The sequence below is a fragment of the Mollisia scopiformis genome (assembly GCF_001500285.1).
Source record: "Mollisia scopiformis unplaced genomic scaffold LY89scaffold_38, whole genome shotgun sequence".
Lineage (NCBI taxonomy): Eukaryota > Fungi > Ascomycota > Leotiomycetes > Helotiales > Mollisiaceae > Mollisia > Mollisia scopiformis.
Window position 1 is genome coordinate 415,547 of NW_017263618.1, and position 15,416 is coordinate 430,962.

A 15,416-nucleotide genomic window follows, 5' to 3' on the forward strand; every position below is an offset into this window, starting at 1 on the left:
ATCCAAACCTAAAAAAGTCCCAAAAAAAAGCATATTTTATAAAAGAAAAATTAGTAGTTTAGTATTTAGTATAGTTTTAATAAAACTTAATAACACTCGCTTTAATATAAGACGTATAACTATATTATTAAATGTATTATTCGAAGCATGATATTTCCCCCCAAAAAAACGTATCATAGTAAATAATACTATTTGAAATAAATACTATTGCGAACACTGGCCATATCATTTGTGACCCGCCTCGTAAGTAACAACTTTCCAGAGTTTTGCCACGAATTTCATTCCAGCTCTTTCAAAACTGTGTGCTTAGACTTCTCCAGAACTCTTCACAAATCTTCACAAAAGAATTGTCCAAGAGCCTTTGGAGAAGTCTTACGTTTTCGTTTCACGTCGCAAAAAACAAGATCTACAAGTTTTGTAATAGCAGTTTCAAAGTCCTCCCAGAACTGTCAAGCAGTCCTTCGCGAATTCAGTCTCGCTACCTAGCTATTCCTAGAAGTTCTACCGGGAGTACTATGTGAGTCTTCCTCATTGGTGTCGTACTTTCGGAAGCTGTAAATATAGAGTGTATACATAGAGAACAAGCTTACCTAGAAAGAACGTTCACTTCTTAGTATCGGAAAATCGGGTAGTCTAGCTTATAACTTGTAGAGACATTAAGTCCTTATTAGCTTCACATTCGTAAATGCGAGCAATGGCGTGAGGAACTGGACTTTCAGCCGAGCCACCTAAATTGTCTATCGGATATTGAGACAATTTGGGCTCGAATTGTCCTTTCACCTGTTGACCCTCGCTTAGCGCAACTCCAGCCTACAACTGCTAGATCCTCTTTGACCAACTTCCACAACTTCTTTCTGCGATATCAAAGACCTCTTGTTTGCTGTTGCACTCTTTCTAACGACAACTTTACTGTCTCTGGAGACAACTGCGAAAAGATCAGTCCAAGCCTGCACCAGATTACAACTTCACCCTTCGGCACCTGGCCTCGTCAAATTCGTCTCTGTTTGCGGGCTTGATCTTCTTCGTCATCACTGGTTGGTTCTCGAGGCGAGCCGACTCAATCAGGCTCGTGGCGTCGGCGTCGTAAGACTGCGACCAGTCTGTCTTATTTGAGAGCGCTCTCGAAGCGAGCTCCTTTTCTGGACAACTTCACCCTTCAGCACCTGGTCCCGTCAAATCTCTGCTTCAGCCACCGCGACCAGTCTATCACATTGGAAAGCGCTCTCGAAGCGAGCCCTTTCTCCGGACACCTTCACCCTTCGGCACCTACTCTTGTCAAACTTCATCTTTACTCCAGCCACCGCGACCAATCTATCAAGCACTCTCGAAGCGAGCTCCTTTTCCGGACAACTTCACTTCGGCACCTGGTCTCGTCAAGTTCGTCTCTACTCCAGCCACCGCGGCTAATCTATCACGTTGGAAAGCGCTCTCGAAACGAGCTCCTTTTCCGGACAACTTCACTTCGGCACCTAGTCTCGTCAAATTTACCTCTGTTCCAGCCGACGCGACCAGTCTATCACATTTGAAAGCGCTCTCGAAGCGAGCCCCTTTTCTGGACAACTTCAATATAGCAACAACCTTCTCCTCGTCAATCTTGAAATCATTCGCTTCGAGTACACGACAACTACGTTTGGACATCTTCTTCCACTTCGAAGGTCAGTAACCATTTTTCTCTTACACGGATTCCAGTCTACAGCGTGTCACTGACTTGACTTCTTCGGACAACAGAACACCATCTCAAACGTCTCACATTCGTAATATCGCGGTATCACAACTTCCAAGATGTCTCACTCCACGGATGCAAGTCTTCCAAAAGTCGTGAGCGAGTTCTCGCTGAACATCTCGGATCCGATCTTGAACAAATCCAATGCCGACCTTGAGATGTCTGACACCATTAGTCCAGCTGGCGGTGTTGCAGACGGAGATTGCTCGGTTATTGGCACATCAGCGGTGGCTGGAGAGCAAGAAGATCCTGCGAACAGATATGAAGGACCTTTGAAAGCTAGGCTTTATGCCTTGGACTGCTACAAGGATTTCATTGAGAGGTCTGAGAAGTTATGCTACGGAGAGTACGCCGATAAGTTGAAGGCACACGTTCTTCTGATGAGAGTTCAGTTGAAGCTCGGATTCGAACAGTTGGAGAGTGAACATCTCGTTCACAAGGACATCGAGAAGGAGGTGATTGAATACTTTAGGCAAAGTAACGCGCCAACTGGAGAGCACACCGATCCGCTTCTTTATAAAATGGTGAGCAGGCAGATCGAGAAGCTTGAACTATCAAAGCAGACAGCTGTTTCGCCTTCCGAAGGCATCTCCCAGTTCTGGAACATTTTCTACACTGGCCTTCCTGATCCAATGAAGTTGCCTCCGGCAATAAGCGCCCGGGGAGACCGAATGGAGGAATGAATCTAGGACATAAAGGTGCTCCCTAAGTGCTTAGTAAGTAGACTAGCATCTTAGAACCCACAGGGCCAGGACTAAATAGACTGCTCCGTTCGGAGAGAGTTTTCGATAGTGAGGAGAGTTTTGCGATGGTTTCACGAAAAGTTAGACGCAATTTGCAGATATGGCGGATGATGACAATCGATGTTTAGCAATGGACTTTCAGTGCGACCCAAACTTCTTCCACATCTTGTTTACTCCTACGTGAAATCTCGAGGCAAGAACATAGGAAGTCCAACTCTTTATCTGGAGAAGTCTACCATAAGGTTACAGAACACTCGAGCACATGTGAAATGTGTTCGTCTTCGAGCACGTTATCAGGAACAAGCTAGCATAGACATCAGCATCTTCTCACACTTCGTCTTCACGCAGAGGAGTGGCAACCTCCGCAGTCAAAACTAAAACAAGTGGAAATAATATTTTGCATGATCTTCCACCAAAGTTAACACATCATTATATCATTTTCTCAGAGATCCAAGACTATCCTACCAATACCCCTCGAAACACAACTCAGCATTGAACCTTCTTTCTCGTCATCCAGCAGTCCAGTCCCTCTATGCTCCACCCTTCCACTTTTCACTCCAACTCTACACGTCCCACAATTACCAACCTCACAAGAACTTCCCACATCGAATCCAGCATCTCTCAAAACATCCAACAGTGTCTCTTCCTGCTTGATATCCAAAGTCTTCTCGGACTTAGCCAAATCGACCGTAAATGGATCTCCAGATGTCGACGCCGTAAACGCTTCCGAATGAATGTTCGACTGCGGAAATCCGAGAGTAGTAGCTGCTGCTTTCACAGCATCTAGCAATCTCTCAGGTCCACAAACGTATACATGCGTGCGGAAATCTCCTTTACCCAGAATCTCAGAGACGTTCAATCGTTGACCTTTGGATTTGTCCATGATGTGAACATTGTCTCCAAGGTCTGCGAGGAGACTTGAGAAAGCAACGTCTTCGGAAGAGCGGACAGCGTAGTATAACTTGTACTTTAGCTGACGGGTCTTCATCGCTTGGGCACTGGTAATAAATGCCGTGATCCCAATACCGCCAGCTATCAGAATGTGGTTGTCTGCATCTTCCTCTAGTGGAAAGTCCGATTTCATCTCACTGAATGGAAGAATATCTCCAACTTTGACTTTTTCGTGAAGATACTTTGAACCTCCACGAGATCCCTCCTCCAATGAGATTCCCAGCTCAAAGCGGTTGCTGTCACCTCCCACTACCGAGTATGCTCGCACAAGCTTGCTGCCTTCTCCCAATTTCACACGGACGTGAGATCCAGGTTGGACTTTTGTACTTGGCTCGTGTGGAGTGACAGCTTCAAAAGTAAATGAGTATATCCTTGGCGTCTCTCTTCTTTTACTGATGACTCGGTACGGGTTCCACTTCAGAACGTTCTCTTCTCCACCGATCAACCTGTCGTTATCTTCTCGGAAGACTCCTTTCTGTAACCGGCCCAGGAAGACGTCTCTCGTTTCCTCTCCCAGCTCTTTCATATAAGCAAGCTCCTTCATCACTTCCGCGTTCTTTCTTTCCCTGTACAGATACCACTGCACTTGAATCATTGTCCATTGCGGATGTGGTCTTTCTAACAAGACAATCTCATCTCCAGCCTTGATATAGCCCTCCTTGAGAACGCGATAGTACCATCCAGTCTTATTGGCATCCTGACTTCGCTTACTCATGTCCTTAACCTGGAACCGGTGATTCAATTTGAAGCACGGCGCTCTCGGTTCGCTGACTTGGATCACAACCTCTTCACCAAAACGGTAAATATCCCCAACGCAAACGTTCTCCTCACTCATATATTCGTGTTGCGTGACGATGTTCTCGCCAAAACCCCCTTTCTTGAAGAGCGGAGCACTTTGAGGCAGCTCCTTTTGCCAGAAAGGGTAATGCTGCGAGGCGTATTGCATGACGGCTTTCTCTGGACTCTGATGCGGGGGGTGGACTCGCTCATCTCCCTGCAGTCCGATGGTGTTGACTTTTACTGGCTGTGAGTGAGGAGTTTTGAAGATTCCGGACATGGTAGAGAGGCCGTGGAAGGGTCTTGCCTTTCCGGTGCGGACCTGTTCAATTGTGTCAATGTATTGAGGGAGAGCATTCTGAATGTTTGGTTCGGACCACGAACCCATGATGATGATTGTTTTGTTGAATGAGGAAGTCAAAAGCTGTCAGTAATTGAGAGTTGAAGGATTGATAAGAGCAAAGTTGTAGATATTGCAGAGCACTACGGCATTGGAGCCTGGAGAATGGGGTTTTCGGCGGCTTCCGAATCTCACTTGAAAGCCCTGCTCCGCACTCCGTACGGAGTAACATTACTTCCTGAATAGCCAGACACAATTGTCAGTGGAATATGTGGACCAAGCCGGTGAGTGAGTGATGGTGGCAAGTTGCATCTCCCGAACGTGCAGATTATTAAAAAGATAATAAAGTGTTCACCAACAGTAGTAAACTTCAGTAGAGATGTTCTTCGCCCCTTTACTTACCGAAATGCCACTTATCTTCAATGCCCTTTGATGATGTCAGCAGCCAAGTGCCACAGAACACAGAAGCCAAAAAAAAAAAAAAAAAAACATGCTCTATACAGGTTCACAATAGCATACAATGATCAATCGTATGAGGCTGCAAATCTCAGAACTAGAAAAAAATTACAGGGAAGGGTAGAGCAATGGCACGCTGCTGAGCATACCTTGACTTCATACCCCCAGATGGCAAAAGCTGTGTCAATGTACGAAATAGGACTTATAAATTTATCCAAAAACAAAACAATAGTCGCACTGGGGATCGAACCCAGAACCATCTCGGTTTGTTGCTCAGAATGTGAACGAGATATCATAACTGTTATGTCAGATATTGAAGTGAAAGTACGGCAGCGACATAAACTAACCCATTAGACCATGCGACTTTTCCTCATAATGCGGTGAAGCTGGCAGAAAATTGCTTATTGCAATTTATGAAAGAAGTAGGAAAACTTCTTCTCTGAGTGTAACGGATGTTCTATTAATAGCATCGTTGGGGTGGAAAGGAAGGACTTGAAACGCAGCAATCAATTCGAGAACAGAGCATATGCAGAGCACAAGAAATAGGGGCAAACTTTCTCCTATATCGGAAAGCTAAATATTGAGCAAGAATATAAAATATCCTTGCTTTGTTGTTGTGTTGTAATTGTTGCGCCTGCCGATTTTGTTCGTTGTCGTCGTGCATCACGGAGCTTTCCATCATCACAACCTCGAACCTCGAATTCACCAGCTTCTCCAGAACACCAACCCCTTTCGCTCCGTGCTGTCGAATATTGATATCAACCTGCGCGCCTTTGTTTGCCCCAATCTCGAGTCCGAATGGCAGGTCGTTTCGTGCGCGCGTCGAAATATCGTAAGCTTCGCAAACAAAAGGGCACGAGGGCAGGCTGACAGGACAATAGGACATGTCTTTGGAAAGCCCACAAGAAAGGAAGCTTGCTATGACAACTTGCACATCAGTCGCAATGCTTGGGACACAAACTTGGTGAAGGTGTGAACCTGCATATGAGCGTTTGACGCTGGAGCTGAATCGATCTAGGCAAATCCCGAATACCTTGCTGTCAATTGGGAAGCAAGTGGTGGAGGCGCCTTTGCTGTTATACCTGTCAATGAGAAGGGCAGACTTCCAGAGCAGATCCCTCTCTTCCGCGGACATACTGCGCCGGTGTTGGATACAGATTGGTGGGTTGTGCATGGCGGGGTAGGAATTCTGCTGACAGCTTCAGGTCTCCGTTCAACGACCGACTCATAGCTTCTGGGTCTGATGATGGAAAGGTCTTCATATGGCAGGTTCCGCAAGGTTTCACATTATACAGTGATGCAGAAGAGCCTCAAGATGTTGCGCCGGTCAGCAAGTTGACTGGTCATTCGAGGTACGAGCGCCGTCAGAAATATGGACTATTTTAACATCTGGCAGGAAAGTCGGACAAGTTCTGTTCAATCCCGCAGCAGAGAATATCCTTGCCTCGGCATCTGGCGACTATACAATCAAGCTATGGGATGTAGGAACGAGCAAATCGCATTTGACTCTGAAACATGGAGATATCGTGCAGAGCTTATCATGGAGCGCAAATGGGTCGATGTTAGTAACGACATCTCGAGACAAGAAACTTCGAATATGGGATGTTCGACAAGAGAGACCTGCACACGAGGTTCCAGGACATACTGGAGCGAAGAATAGCAGAGTCGTATGGATGGGCGAGCATAATCGGGTTGCAACAACGGGTTTCTCGAAAATGAGTGATCGCCAGATGGCTTTATGGGATGTTGGTAGCCCCGCAGAACCGATTGGAGGCTTTGCTGTCTTGGATTCGATCTCTGGTGTTTGCATGCCGTTTTGGGGTAAGTTATCTAGAAGTAGGTGGAAGTGCTGTGGCTGACAATAAAACAGATGATGGTACTCAATGTCTGTACTTGGCTGGCAAAGGGTGAGTTGGGAAGTCATGCTCAGAGAATATTGCTGACTAGATAGTGATGGAAACATTCGATACTTTGAGTACGAGAACGACAAGTTCGAATTTCTTTCCGAATACAAATCTGCAGATCCTCAAAGAGGTATTGCTTTTGTTCCGAGACGTGGCATAAATGTGAGTTGCACCGAGAAAGTACTGGAACGATCCTGACAAGACTAGGTTCACGAGAATGAAGTTATGCGAGCATATAAAACTGTCAACGACAGCTACATCGAACCTATATCGTTCACAGTCCCAAGACGAGCAGAAGTCTTCCAATCCGACATCTATCCACCCGCCATTGGCTTGAAGCCAGCAATGTCAGCAGAGGAATGGTTGGGAGGAAAGGATGGTATTCCAGCCAAGATTGATTTGGAGAGTGTTTACGAGGGCAATGCGCCTGTTGAAGTAGCAGCAGACTACAAACCTCCTACACCCGCACCAGCTCCTTCGCCATCTAAAGCGCCAGCTCCAAAGAAGGAGGAGCCAGCGCCTACGCCAATACATAGGTCTCCACCTCCAACCATGTCTGAGCAGAAGGGATCTATTGCCGCTATGGCTTCAAAGTTCCAAGATGATGATGGAGCAGATGATGACGAGGATGAAACATCAAGTTTCGAGGAGATTTCGAAACCAGTCCAGAGGTCTATTCCGGCTGCGGCCAAAGTTGAGTCGAAGCCAATGTCACCACCACCAACAAAGACTGAACCCCCAAAGCCGTCTCCTGTTGCACAAGCTACCCCGAGACAGCCTCCTGCTGCATCCCCGACATCAACTATGCCCAAATCTTCGGGTCCGATCGCAGCTGCTGGTTCTAGTAACGGTTCTGTGGATGAGACTTTGCAACAGATCAAGTCCATTCTTGAGGCCCAAACAAGAACGATCACTGCCCAAAGTGAGAAAATCGGTCAACTGGCGCAAGAGGTTGATACATTGAAGATGAAGGTTGGAGGTGGATCTCCGGATCAGAGCGAGAGAATCAGACAATTGGAATTAGAATTGGAGGCTGCTCGGTCATAGATGCGGCAGAGATGTCAGCATAGAAGGGACATCACAACGGAGGCAAAATATCGTGTTGGAGTCTTCGTGCAGTCAGGATTAGCGAAATGAAGAGCATGGAATATGCACGCTCGACATCATTATCATGTCCCGAGTTTCCTTTTCTATTGGTCAAGTGACAAAATGAATTTAGAGATTGCGTGTTCGGCCTCAAGTTGTACACAGACTCGATGATCGTGATGTTGCGAACCTGCTTTCCCTCTGGCATCTTCTTATTTCTTAGATCTCTGTGCTAAGGTCTTGTATCATTTTCTGTTGTCTGGTATCTGCGTCGCCCATCCCAATCCAGCTCTTTCGCAGTATTTTCATATCCTTGCAGCGCTCGCTGGTTGGTGTAGACTTAGACAACATGATCAAGACAAGTCTCATTTATCTTCATGCCAAGACCTGAATATTTGCCACAAAGAAGTCTCTTGGTTAACTTGAGCATGAGATCCTGACCCTGGTTTTACTTGCTACCCGTTTGTTCGTGGAATAACTATGACGATAATTTCGAGGAATCTGCCTTGACCTCGAAAAGGAAATTGAGCGTTGAATTGCGGAGGCGGAGCACAACTAGCGCGGCTGTGCATTCTCCACAACACGAGATATATCACAACAACATGTCTCATTCTCTCTGTGCTAGACTATCCGAGATTTTATCCATTCTTAAGTCTGAACTTTCTCCGAGTTACTGCAATATGTGTGGGGTTCTCATTACATGGTGCATAGGTCGTAACAACAACGGACCGATTGGAACCGACAACCAAGTCAGAGGAGAAGCAATCAATACTAGAGTCGTGAAGTCGAATCCTGTTAATCCTTCGCCGGATACGAAGTCGAAAAGCAAGGGCGAGGGCGATGGCATAGCACAGCCAGAGAGGGCGGTTTATCCTAAGCAGGAGGGCAACTCACATGAAGAAGATTCGAGGGTGAAGGTTGGGACAGAAGATCCAGATACTAGTCTTCATAGGTAAAGGACCCATTTCATACAAGCAGATTCCGGAGGATGAGTGATTGCAATGGGCATTACTAATTTTGTAATTCTAGCAACGAACCCAAGAAGTCAAGCCACGTCTGCGATGCCTTCTCAGACTTCACCAACTCCCTCGTTATACGAGCAGGGCATTAGAGCCGGTTTCCCATATCCCATAACCCCTTCTCCATCACAACGAACCGCCACGCTGGACCCAGAAATCTCACGCCTTTCCATCAGCAGCAAGAATGCTCTTCACTTTCGTCACCTTCTCGGAGAAGTGCTGTTTCTTGTCGGTACTAGACAGGAAACTTAGATTGGATTCGGTTCATTTAGAGGAGAATAAGTGGGAGACAAACCGTGTTCCGGCTCGGATGTCGGTTTGGACTCTGAGTACACCGTTTTGGTGGACGAGGGTGTGGGCTTGGCCGATGAGGCGCATTACTTCGTCCCATGTGCCTTCTGTGAGAGATGTTAGACTTTATAGTACATATTATACTCCATGAACGTAGATAAAGCAATGAGAAAAACCGAATTTCATTTGAAGGGTTCCCTGGGAACTACGGAACATGCTTTCATGACTTTCACGTGACAGTCCCATCTCGCATTTTCTCTCCAAAGAGGGCTCTACCTAGGTATGAAGAAATGCAGGAATTACGAAGGGACAATTTGCATAACATAAAAGCCAGCAGGAAAGATTCAACTCACCAACCGTTGTTCCCGCACTATGCATCGAATAGCTCAGGCCACTCGCCTTCATCAATCTTTGGACAGCCGCAACTTCATTTGATACGGACGCGGTGGGCGTGCCAATCTAAGATATGTTAGTCTTGTGGATAATCAAATTATGATATATTCGAATTACCGGTATGAGACAGAAGTCCGCAACGCATGCTGGTGGCGTTGGAAGGTTTGTGTACTCGATCTTTTCTGACATGATGAAGTGGGGTAGCGGGGTAATTTTTCTGGTGAGATTGGAAATCGTTTTCTGGAAGAGGGGTCTTGAACGTCCTTGAGTGAGATATTGAATTTACGAAGCCAGGTTTGAGAATGTGAGAATGCTGAAGCTGGATGTAGGGAAACGATTTGAAGAATGGAATGACGACAATTTAGGTATCACGTGTTGGTCATTTTCTCAGACAATGAAACCATCTTTTTTCCATCTATTGAACATATCTACCCTAAGCTACAATCTAGAGAAGAGAGACACCATCAACGTTATTCTCCAGCTCTTCCACTTCCTTTCCACTTCGGCCCAATTTTACCTCTCTGTCTTGCGCTTCAGCAAGTCTCCAATCTACTACCACTGGGATGCCTTGGAAGCTTCTCTTCGCCCAATGCCAACGACTTATCTCCTCCTGTCACAAGCTCTTTGACCCAATTGATTCCACTTTCCCAATACAAATGTCGATCAGGTCGCATTCCCTCCATCTCCAAGCTCTCGGTATCCAAACTTCCTAGCACAATATCAATCATAGGTGTTGCCTCCGGTTCTCCCTTCCCCGCATAAAAGTACGCCAAATTCGTACCGCATCGTCCACAGAAGGTTCTTGTAACTCCAGGACTGGAAGCATAGTTTGCCACGGGTGAAGCGCCAGGAACACTTTTCAACACATCTTTAGTCGATGTCGTGACCCAAGTCCGGACTTTCTCTTCAGACGGTAGAGGTCCCGTGGAGCCAACGGACCACTCAAGCCATTCTTGAGGACAACTCAGCCAGGCTTGAACGAGAGCACCGCTTACTCGTCGACATTTGTTGCAATGATCGAAGAAAATCTTGAGAAGACGATTTTCCTCTGACGGAGTGGTTGTTCCTGCTGGAACGGAGATTGTGTAGCGAACGGCTGTGCAGTCGCAGCCGCCGTGCAGTGTGAAGGGTCCAGACGGAAGTGGAGACATCAGGACAGTAGCTTTGTTCAGAGCGATGATCTTAATCAGCAGGCCAACGACAACGTGGATAAATCGCTAGGTAGTCTGCGGATTGTGAAGATATACTTCTTCAAAATACAGGAGATGTCGCATGATGACGGGGTTATTATCTGCCGAATGCATGCTGGTAAATGACTCGGGATACTCAAAGCAGACAGACGAGTGCGGAATGACGGCGCCCGAATAAAGGTCACGATGCAGGAAAGTGGATGATCATTCCAAAAAGAAACATGTGCAACTACAACCAAAACGTAGGGAAAGGCATGCTGTTGGGTGGCACAGTGTAAGTATAATGTGTGCTGAGATATATGACCTTTCAGACTTCACAGATTTTAAAAAAAAAAAAAGAAGCTTGTGTGAAAGGCTGATTGGGACCAGAGGGAAGATAGAAAGGAGTGTCAAAGCCGGAAGAGGTTCGAGATTCCAGTAAGACCATAAATATGGGCTGAGGTATGAGACACTTTAGCGTCCGTTCGCCTCGACCCGCAAATGTAAATCCTCCATCCACCAGTGATCCCTCATCCGACACCTGAGCCTCAATGTCTTTGATGGAAGGTCTTCGTCCACCTCCCGCTTCTCCTCGACTGTAATCATCAACTCTTTCACATCTGCATTTGGCGATTAGTCATTTATTCCCTGTCTTGCCCATGTTCTACAAGAACAGATGCGGCCTTGGGAAAGCCACAAGTCTATCATTTCATCTTGTGCACTCGGAAAAGCTCCTCATCTGGACGCACTTCCGGTTATGGAGCCTCAGCCGCAGACGTCAATCCGTCCAATATGTTCGCTTCTACTTGCAATTTCTTTTCCATGATCCTTCCGCTTTCACTTGACGAGTGTCGCCATGCTTGACTCGAATTTGGGGTCCAAGAAGGAAGCAGATAGCCGTTGGGTTTCTGGAACAATGAATGGATACGAGTGCAGCACTTCCCTTTTTGGGCGGCTTCTAGGAGTGTACGTCGTACACTGTACGACGCCTGCTCGCCGATTATGCTTCGACTTCGTCTGGTCTCATCCTTTATCGTCCTCGAAAATATGAATTTGGAGCGGCAGCATGGCTAATATTGTAAGTTGAATGAGGAATAGAACAAAATGTCACTGACAGAAACAGAATTACGAGGAGGTATATCCTACTCACATATCTCACCTTGAGTCTCCCATGTACAGCCACAATGCCTCCGAAAATCAGCAGAATGTTCCACCAGAGGTAGTTCGGGACGAAGTCGGCTTGGAGCATGACCCATCTCAAGCTCAGAACTTCATTTCAGACAAGGGCAAATTCCAAGAGTTGGTCGCCAGTGTACCAGCAACCCCTCAATATGCTCGTGACGACAAGATGGCGATGGCAGGTGAAGATGCGGGACCGAGCGAGCCTAGGAAGTATTGCGGGATGTCGAAAAAGATGATGTATGCTGTGTCGGCCCTCGTCGTCATTATTGTTATTGTAGCGGTAGTAGGAGCTGTTGGTGGTGCAGTGGCGTCAAAGAAGAGTTCCAAATCGACATCCGTATCGCCTACCTCAACATCTTCTGCAACTGGAGTATCTGCTACTTCTTCGGCTACCCCATCCGCGACAGCAGCTTCAAGTGCAAAGCTAGGAGCCATTGCAGCGAGTAACTTCCAGGATGATAAAAGTTATCTCTCAGTATACTACCAGACGGGTTCAGACATTATGTATATGATATATCCATCAAGTGGAAGTTTTTCCTCGCTTCAGAACTTAACGCTTTCCACGACGCCAAAGACTGGAACACCACTTGCAGCTGTCTCTGTGAATGGGACATCTGGAGCAGAGGTAAATGCCTTTGTGTACTGCAAAAGCCGAGCTAACTATCTGTAGCTTTCGCTTTACTACCTAGATACATTCAACAACATCATCGAAGCGACATTCAGCAGCAGCCTCTCCTCCACAACACTTACTTCGAACGCAATAACAGTCATTGCATTAAACAGTACAGTCTCCCCCTTAACCTCACTTGCAGCTCTCTACCTCGATGGGTATGGATATCGCGCATATTATCAGAATACGACCGGATATATCTACGAGCTAGTGAATGGCGGATCGGCTTGGAAAGCTGGCTCAAAGCTCAGTGCATTGGCAACTTCAGGCTCTCCACTTTCTGCGAGTATGGTAACAGTGCCACACATCAATATCTTCTACATTGGAGAAACCGTGGATGAGTTGTATAACATTGCCTACGACTCTTCATGGCTAGCCAGTAAAATCCATCTCCCGCCTCTTTGACCATAGCTAATAGATCCCAGCCAAAATGGTAACAAGCGGCACGCTCACTTCGTGGAACTCATCAATCTCATCTCTTGCTTCAGCTGGACAATCTGATCCCAACATCCTACGCACGTATTACATTGGCAGTGACGAAGAAATCTACGAGTTTGGAATTGAGTCAAACTCGACCTGGACAACAATGACTGCTGCTCCCGATCAATCTCCTCATTGGTCCACAAGCGATAGTGTTGGCCCTGGTGCGATTGCAAGTCTGGGTTGGAGTGATCAGATGAGGTTGTATTATTTTCATGGGGGAAATTTGAGGCAGGCGACGTTGGATAATACAACTTGGAGTGTGCAGGATCTTGTCACAGTTTAGGAAGGGCATTGGTCGGCCGGAGATGGATATGGGAGTTCGTGTATATATGTTTCAAAGAGAGTAGGAAGTCGAATTCCGCTACCATCCAATTGATCATGTTTGCTGTACATGGGGACCAAAAAATTATCTTGTTAGGAATTACTTTCGAGAAATGCTCTCCGCAACCTCACTTGAGTTAATGGACGTCTGAAAAGGGCCTTTTGACAAGCGGCGAGATGGAATTTACGAAAAGTGCTCTGTGACGTTTCTTCACATGGAGTGGGATGTGAAGTAAGGGGATGGTGGTCTATGGAATGGAGAAGACTTATAAAGTTTGAGAGCTTGAATTGATGATGCGATTCCTGTTCGTACACCTGACTCTTATTCGCCCATTGCCCAACGCCATAATCAATGCCCGTTCCTAGAAAACCTCCCCTGCCACTCTGGACGCAATATTGATCCCGAATCCAATCTTCCCAGCTGCAAACACCTCCGCAAATGTTTAACAAAAGGCCAGCACTTCACATCAACCCGATCGTGACGTCTCCCTTCACTCTGGCATACAGATCAACCTCAACCTCGAGATCCAATTCAATCTTAATGCTTATGCTTCCCTCCCTAGCTCCCTTGCTCGCTGGCCTATCCTTAATTCTAGACTCGCGGATGGGATAAGATCTGCCATTGTCGTAGGTGCGGTAGTGAGGTCTAGATTCGACCTCCGATTTCTGCTGAGACATCTGTTGCAATTGCTGATTTTGCGCGACCCCATCCTCTGGGATCTCGTCTAGAGCCGTGTTCGCATATTGGGTTTTCTCGGCCATTGGAGCAGAACTTGGTTCTTTCTTCTGCAGCATATTTGTCAGGCCTGAACGGGAAAGATGATGGATTGGGACAGCACTTACATGTTGGTAGGATGAAGGAGAGTATATGAAAGATAGATCGAATCGAGGCAAACTTGGCCGGCGGTGATTATTTTGAGAAAGAATGATGATAGCTAGAGCTCGTGAAAATAAAAAGAAGAGGTTTGATATGGGAGCTAAACACTTGAAGAATAAGTTGTGGAATGCAAGATGACGGCACTTGGAAGTTGGACGTGCTGTTGTGTTCGCTTCGAAAACAGGTATTTTCAGGGGGGAAATCAGGTTCGGGGTGGGATGTGGGGTATGTCAATGCGAGGGTGAAGCTTGCATCGCGAGATAAATCTTCGAGATGCAACAGTGGAACGAAAAGAATTCGAGAAAGAAAAATGCTGAAAGAATAAATGTTTACTTGGAGATGCCAGATCTATAAACTTCTCGTGCTATTGCTATGCTATGTAGGACTTAGAAGGGAATTGCAATGTTGTACCTCCCATTGAAGACAGGGATTCCCACCCCGCGTTTCTTGCGTCATAGGCGCCAGGGAGCGTGGCAAGAAACGGCTGTCCTTGACTTGGACGGATTCAAATCTGCATGGCGATTTCAGCCTCTTCATTATCCTTGGCCGACGAACCCCGACCGGAATTAGTCTTCTATTCTGAGCAAATAGTGAAGGGAACTTGATACCTTGAGGATCGGGACTGGACTCGAAGACTGGAAATCCAGGACTCTTGCAAACCTCGAAAGTATACGAACCAGATTTATGCCGCATTGTCTTTTCTTCCTCCCATGTGATATCTACTCACTTGGGATTTCAAAGTGACTTTCCATACATATTATCCTCAGCGTCTTGCAGCAATTAGCAGATACCTATTTCCATGCCTCCGAGATTCCAGAAGAGAGTATTGCAGTGGTGCGTTCGTGATGTGGTCGAAACACACATGACATCCAACCTACCCGATCTCGAACTCCGAATAGGAACATCACCAGCTTTGTGCGCCAGGTCGATTGAATAAATCCATAATGCAAGCCTTTCAAGGCTCATCAGAAGAAGGCTGACAGGTCGTCGTCATCTTATGGAGCAGAAATTTCAGAGCCACATCGCCAAGG

At 46.5% G+C, this 15,416-nt stretch overlaps 8 protein-coding genes and 1 non-coding gene across 9 annotated transcripts; 4 read left to right on the plus strand and 5 right to left on the minus strand.

Annotated features, from left to right (window-relative positions):
* Nucleotides 1–1,584: 1,584 nt before the first annotated feature.
* LY89DRAFT_767136 (uncharacterized protein) lies at nucleotides 1,585–2,406 on the plus strand (the record flags this gene model as incomplete). Its single annotated transcript, XM_018221747.1, has 1 exon — nucleotides 1,585–2,406. The coding sequence occupies exon 1, from the start codon at nucleotides 1,783–1,785 to the stop codon at nucleotides 2,404–2,406; it is 624 nt and encodes a 207-aa protein (XP_018061578.1). The 5' UTR covers nucleotides 1,585–1,782.
* A 492-nt stretch (nucleotides 2,407–2,898) lies between these two features.
* LY89DRAFT_371846 (putative vanillate O-demethylase oxidoreductase) lies at nucleotides 2,899–4,952 on the minus strand. The gene is made up of 2 exons (XM_018207062.1): nucleotides 4,937–4,952; nucleotides 2,899–4,772 (listed from the first exon to the last, which is right to left on the minus strand). Exon 2 carries the CDS (start codon nucleotides 4,580–4,582, stop codon nucleotides 2,909–2,911), a length of 1,674 nt encoding a protein of 557 aa, XP_018061579.1. The 5' UTR covers nucleotides 4,583–4,772; nucleotides 4,937–4,952; the 3' UTR covers nucleotides 2,899–2,908.
* Nucleotides 4,953–5,219: 267 nt separating this feature from the next.
* LY89DRAFT_t86 lies at nucleotides 5,220–5,355 on the minus strand. The gene has a single exon. It is a non-coding gene; the product is annotated as a tRNA-Gly (tRNA).
* A 124-nt stretch (nucleotides 5,356–5,479) lies between these two features.
* Nucleotides 5,480–8,145, plus strand: LY89DRAFT_631798 (DUF1900-domain-containing protein). Its single transcript, XM_018211284.1, has 8 exons — nucleotides 5,480–5,822; nucleotides 5,872–5,960; nucleotides 6,009–6,151; nucleotides 6,196–6,342; nucleotides 6,387–6,811; nucleotides 6,861–6,897; nucleotides 6,942–7,056; nucleotides 7,102–8,145. Exons 1-8 carry the CDS (start codon nucleotides 5,789–5,791, stop codon nucleotides 7,939–7,941), a joined length of 1,830 nt encoding a protein of 609 aa, XP_018061580.1. The 5' UTR covers nucleotides 5,480–5,788; the 3' UTR covers nucleotides 7,942–8,145.
* Nucleotides 8,146–8,610: 465 nt separating this feature from the next.
* On the plus strand, nucleotides 8,611–9,457 carry LY89DRAFT_691994 (uncharacterized protein). The gene is made up of 2 exons (XM_018216446.1): nucleotides 8,611–8,932; nucleotides 9,010–9,457. The coding sequence occupies exons 1-2, from the start codon at nucleotides 8,661–8,663 to the stop codon at nucleotides 9,089–9,091; spliced, it is 354 nt and encodes a 117-aa protein (XP_018061581.1). The 5' UTR covers nucleotides 8,611–8,660; the 3' UTR covers nucleotides 9,092–9,457.
* LY89DRAFT_691995 (cell wall biogenesis protein-like protein Ecm15) lies at nucleotides 9,006–9,997 on the minus strand. The gene is made up of 4 exons (XM_018216447.1): nucleotides 9,801–9,997; nucleotides 9,644–9,749; nucleotides 9,295–9,397; nucleotides 9,006–9,234 (listed from the first exon to the last, which is right to left on the minus strand). Exons 1-4 carry the CDS (start codon nucleotides 9,870–9,872, stop codon nucleotides 9,159–9,161), a joined length of 357 nt encoding a protein of 118 aa, XP_018061582.1. The 5' UTR covers nucleotides 9,873–9,997; the 3' UTR covers nucleotides 9,006–9,158.
* A 191-nt stretch (nucleotides 9,998–10,188) lies between these two features.
* On the minus strand, nucleotides 10,189–11,260 carry LY89DRAFT_631807 (uncharacterized protein). Its single transcript, XM_018211285.1, has one exon. The coding sequence runs from the start codon at nucleotides 10,832–10,834 to the stop codon at nucleotides 10,217–10,219; it is 618 nt and encodes a 205-aa protein (XP_018061583.1). The 5' UTR covers nucleotides 10,835–11,260; the 3' UTR covers nucleotides 10,189–10,216.
* A 548-nt stretch (nucleotides 11,261–11,808) lies between these two features.
* LY89DRAFT_371883 (uncharacterized protein) lies at nucleotides 11,809–13,536 on the plus strand. Its single transcript, XM_018207063.1, has 4 exons — nucleotides 11,809–11,930; nucleotides 11,976–12,659; nucleotides 12,705–13,083; nucleotides 13,130–13,536. The coding sequence occupies exons 1-4, from the start codon at nucleotides 11,919–11,921 to the stop codon at nucleotides 13,468–13,470; spliced, it is 1,416 nt and encodes a 471-aa protein (XP_018061584.1). The 5' UTR covers nucleotides 11,809–11,918; the 3' UTR covers nucleotides 13,471–13,536.
* Nucleotides 13,537–13,834: 298 nt separating this feature from the next.
* LY89DRAFT_726043 (uncharacterized protein) lies at nucleotides 13,835–14,303 on the minus strand (the record flags this gene model as incomplete). Its single annotated transcript, XM_018219021.1, has 1 exon — nucleotides 13,835–14,303. One exon carries the CDS (start codon nucleotides 14,301–14,303, stop codon nucleotides 13,971–13,973), a length of 333 nt encoding a protein of 110 aa, XP_018061585.1. The 3' UTR covers nucleotides 13,835–13,970.
* Between the last annotated feature and the right edge of the window lie 1,113 nt (nucleotides 14,304–15,416).

What these genes read in the sequence shown, in the direction of transcription:
- LY89DRAFT_691995 (XM_018216447.1), bottom strand. Translation starts at nt 9,872, where the DNA reads ATGTCAGAAAAGATCGAGTACACAAACCTTCCAACGCCACCAGCATGC. An exon ending in TAGTGCGGGAACAACGGTTG is followed by an intron (nt 9,398 to 9,643) that starts GTGAGTTGAATC and finishes CATCTCTCACAG; the next exon opens with AAGGCACATGGGACGAAGTA. An exon ending in GACATCCGAGCCGGAACACG is followed by an intron (nt 9,235 to 9,294) that starts GTTTGTCTCCCA and finishes TTTCCTGTCTAG; the next exon opens with TACCGACAAGAAACAGCACT.
- LY89DRAFT_631807 (XM_018211285.1), bottom strand. Translation starts at nt 10,834, where the DNA reads ATGTCTCCACTTCCGTCTGGACCCTTCACACTGCACGGCGGCTGCGAC.
- LY89DRAFT_691994 (XM_018216446.1), top strand. Translation starts at nt 8,661, where the DNA reads ATGTGTGGGGTTCTCATTACATGGTGCATAGGTCGTAACAACAACGGA. An exon ending in CCAGATACTAGTCTTCATAG is followed by an intron (nt 8,933 to 9,009) that starts GTAAAGGACCCA and finishes TTGTAATTCTAG; the next exon opens with CAACGAACCCAAGAAGTCAA.
- LY89DRAFT_631798 (XM_018211284.1), top strand. Translation starts at nt 5,789, where the DNA reads ATGGCAGGTCGTTTCGTGCGCGCGTCGAAATATC. An exon ending in GGGACACAAACTTGGTGAAG is followed by an intron (nt 5,961 to 6,008) that starts GTGTGAACCTGC and finishes GAATCGATCTAG; the next exon opens with GCAAATCCCGAATACCTTGC. An exon ending in TTCCGAGACGTGGCATAAAT is followed by an intron (nt 7,057 to 7,101) that starts GTGAGTTGCACC and finishes TGACAAGACTAG; the next exon opens with GTTCACGAGAATGAAGTTAT.
- LY89DRAFT_371846 (XM_018207062.1), bottom strand. Translation starts at nt 4,582, where the DNA reads ATGGGTTCGTGGTCCGAACCAAACATTCAGAATGCTCTCCCTCAATAC.
- LY89DRAFT_371883 (XM_018207063.1), top strand. An exon ending in ATGGGACATCTGGAGCAGAG is followed by an intron (nt 12,660 to 12,704) that starts GTAAATGCCTTT and finishes AACTATCTGTAG; the next exon opens with CTTTCGCTTTACTACCTAGA. An exon ending in CGACTCTTCATGGCTAGCCA is followed by an intron (nt 13,084 to 13,129) that starts GTAAAATCCATC and finishes AATAGATCCCAG; the next exon opens with CCAAAATGGTAACAAGCGGC.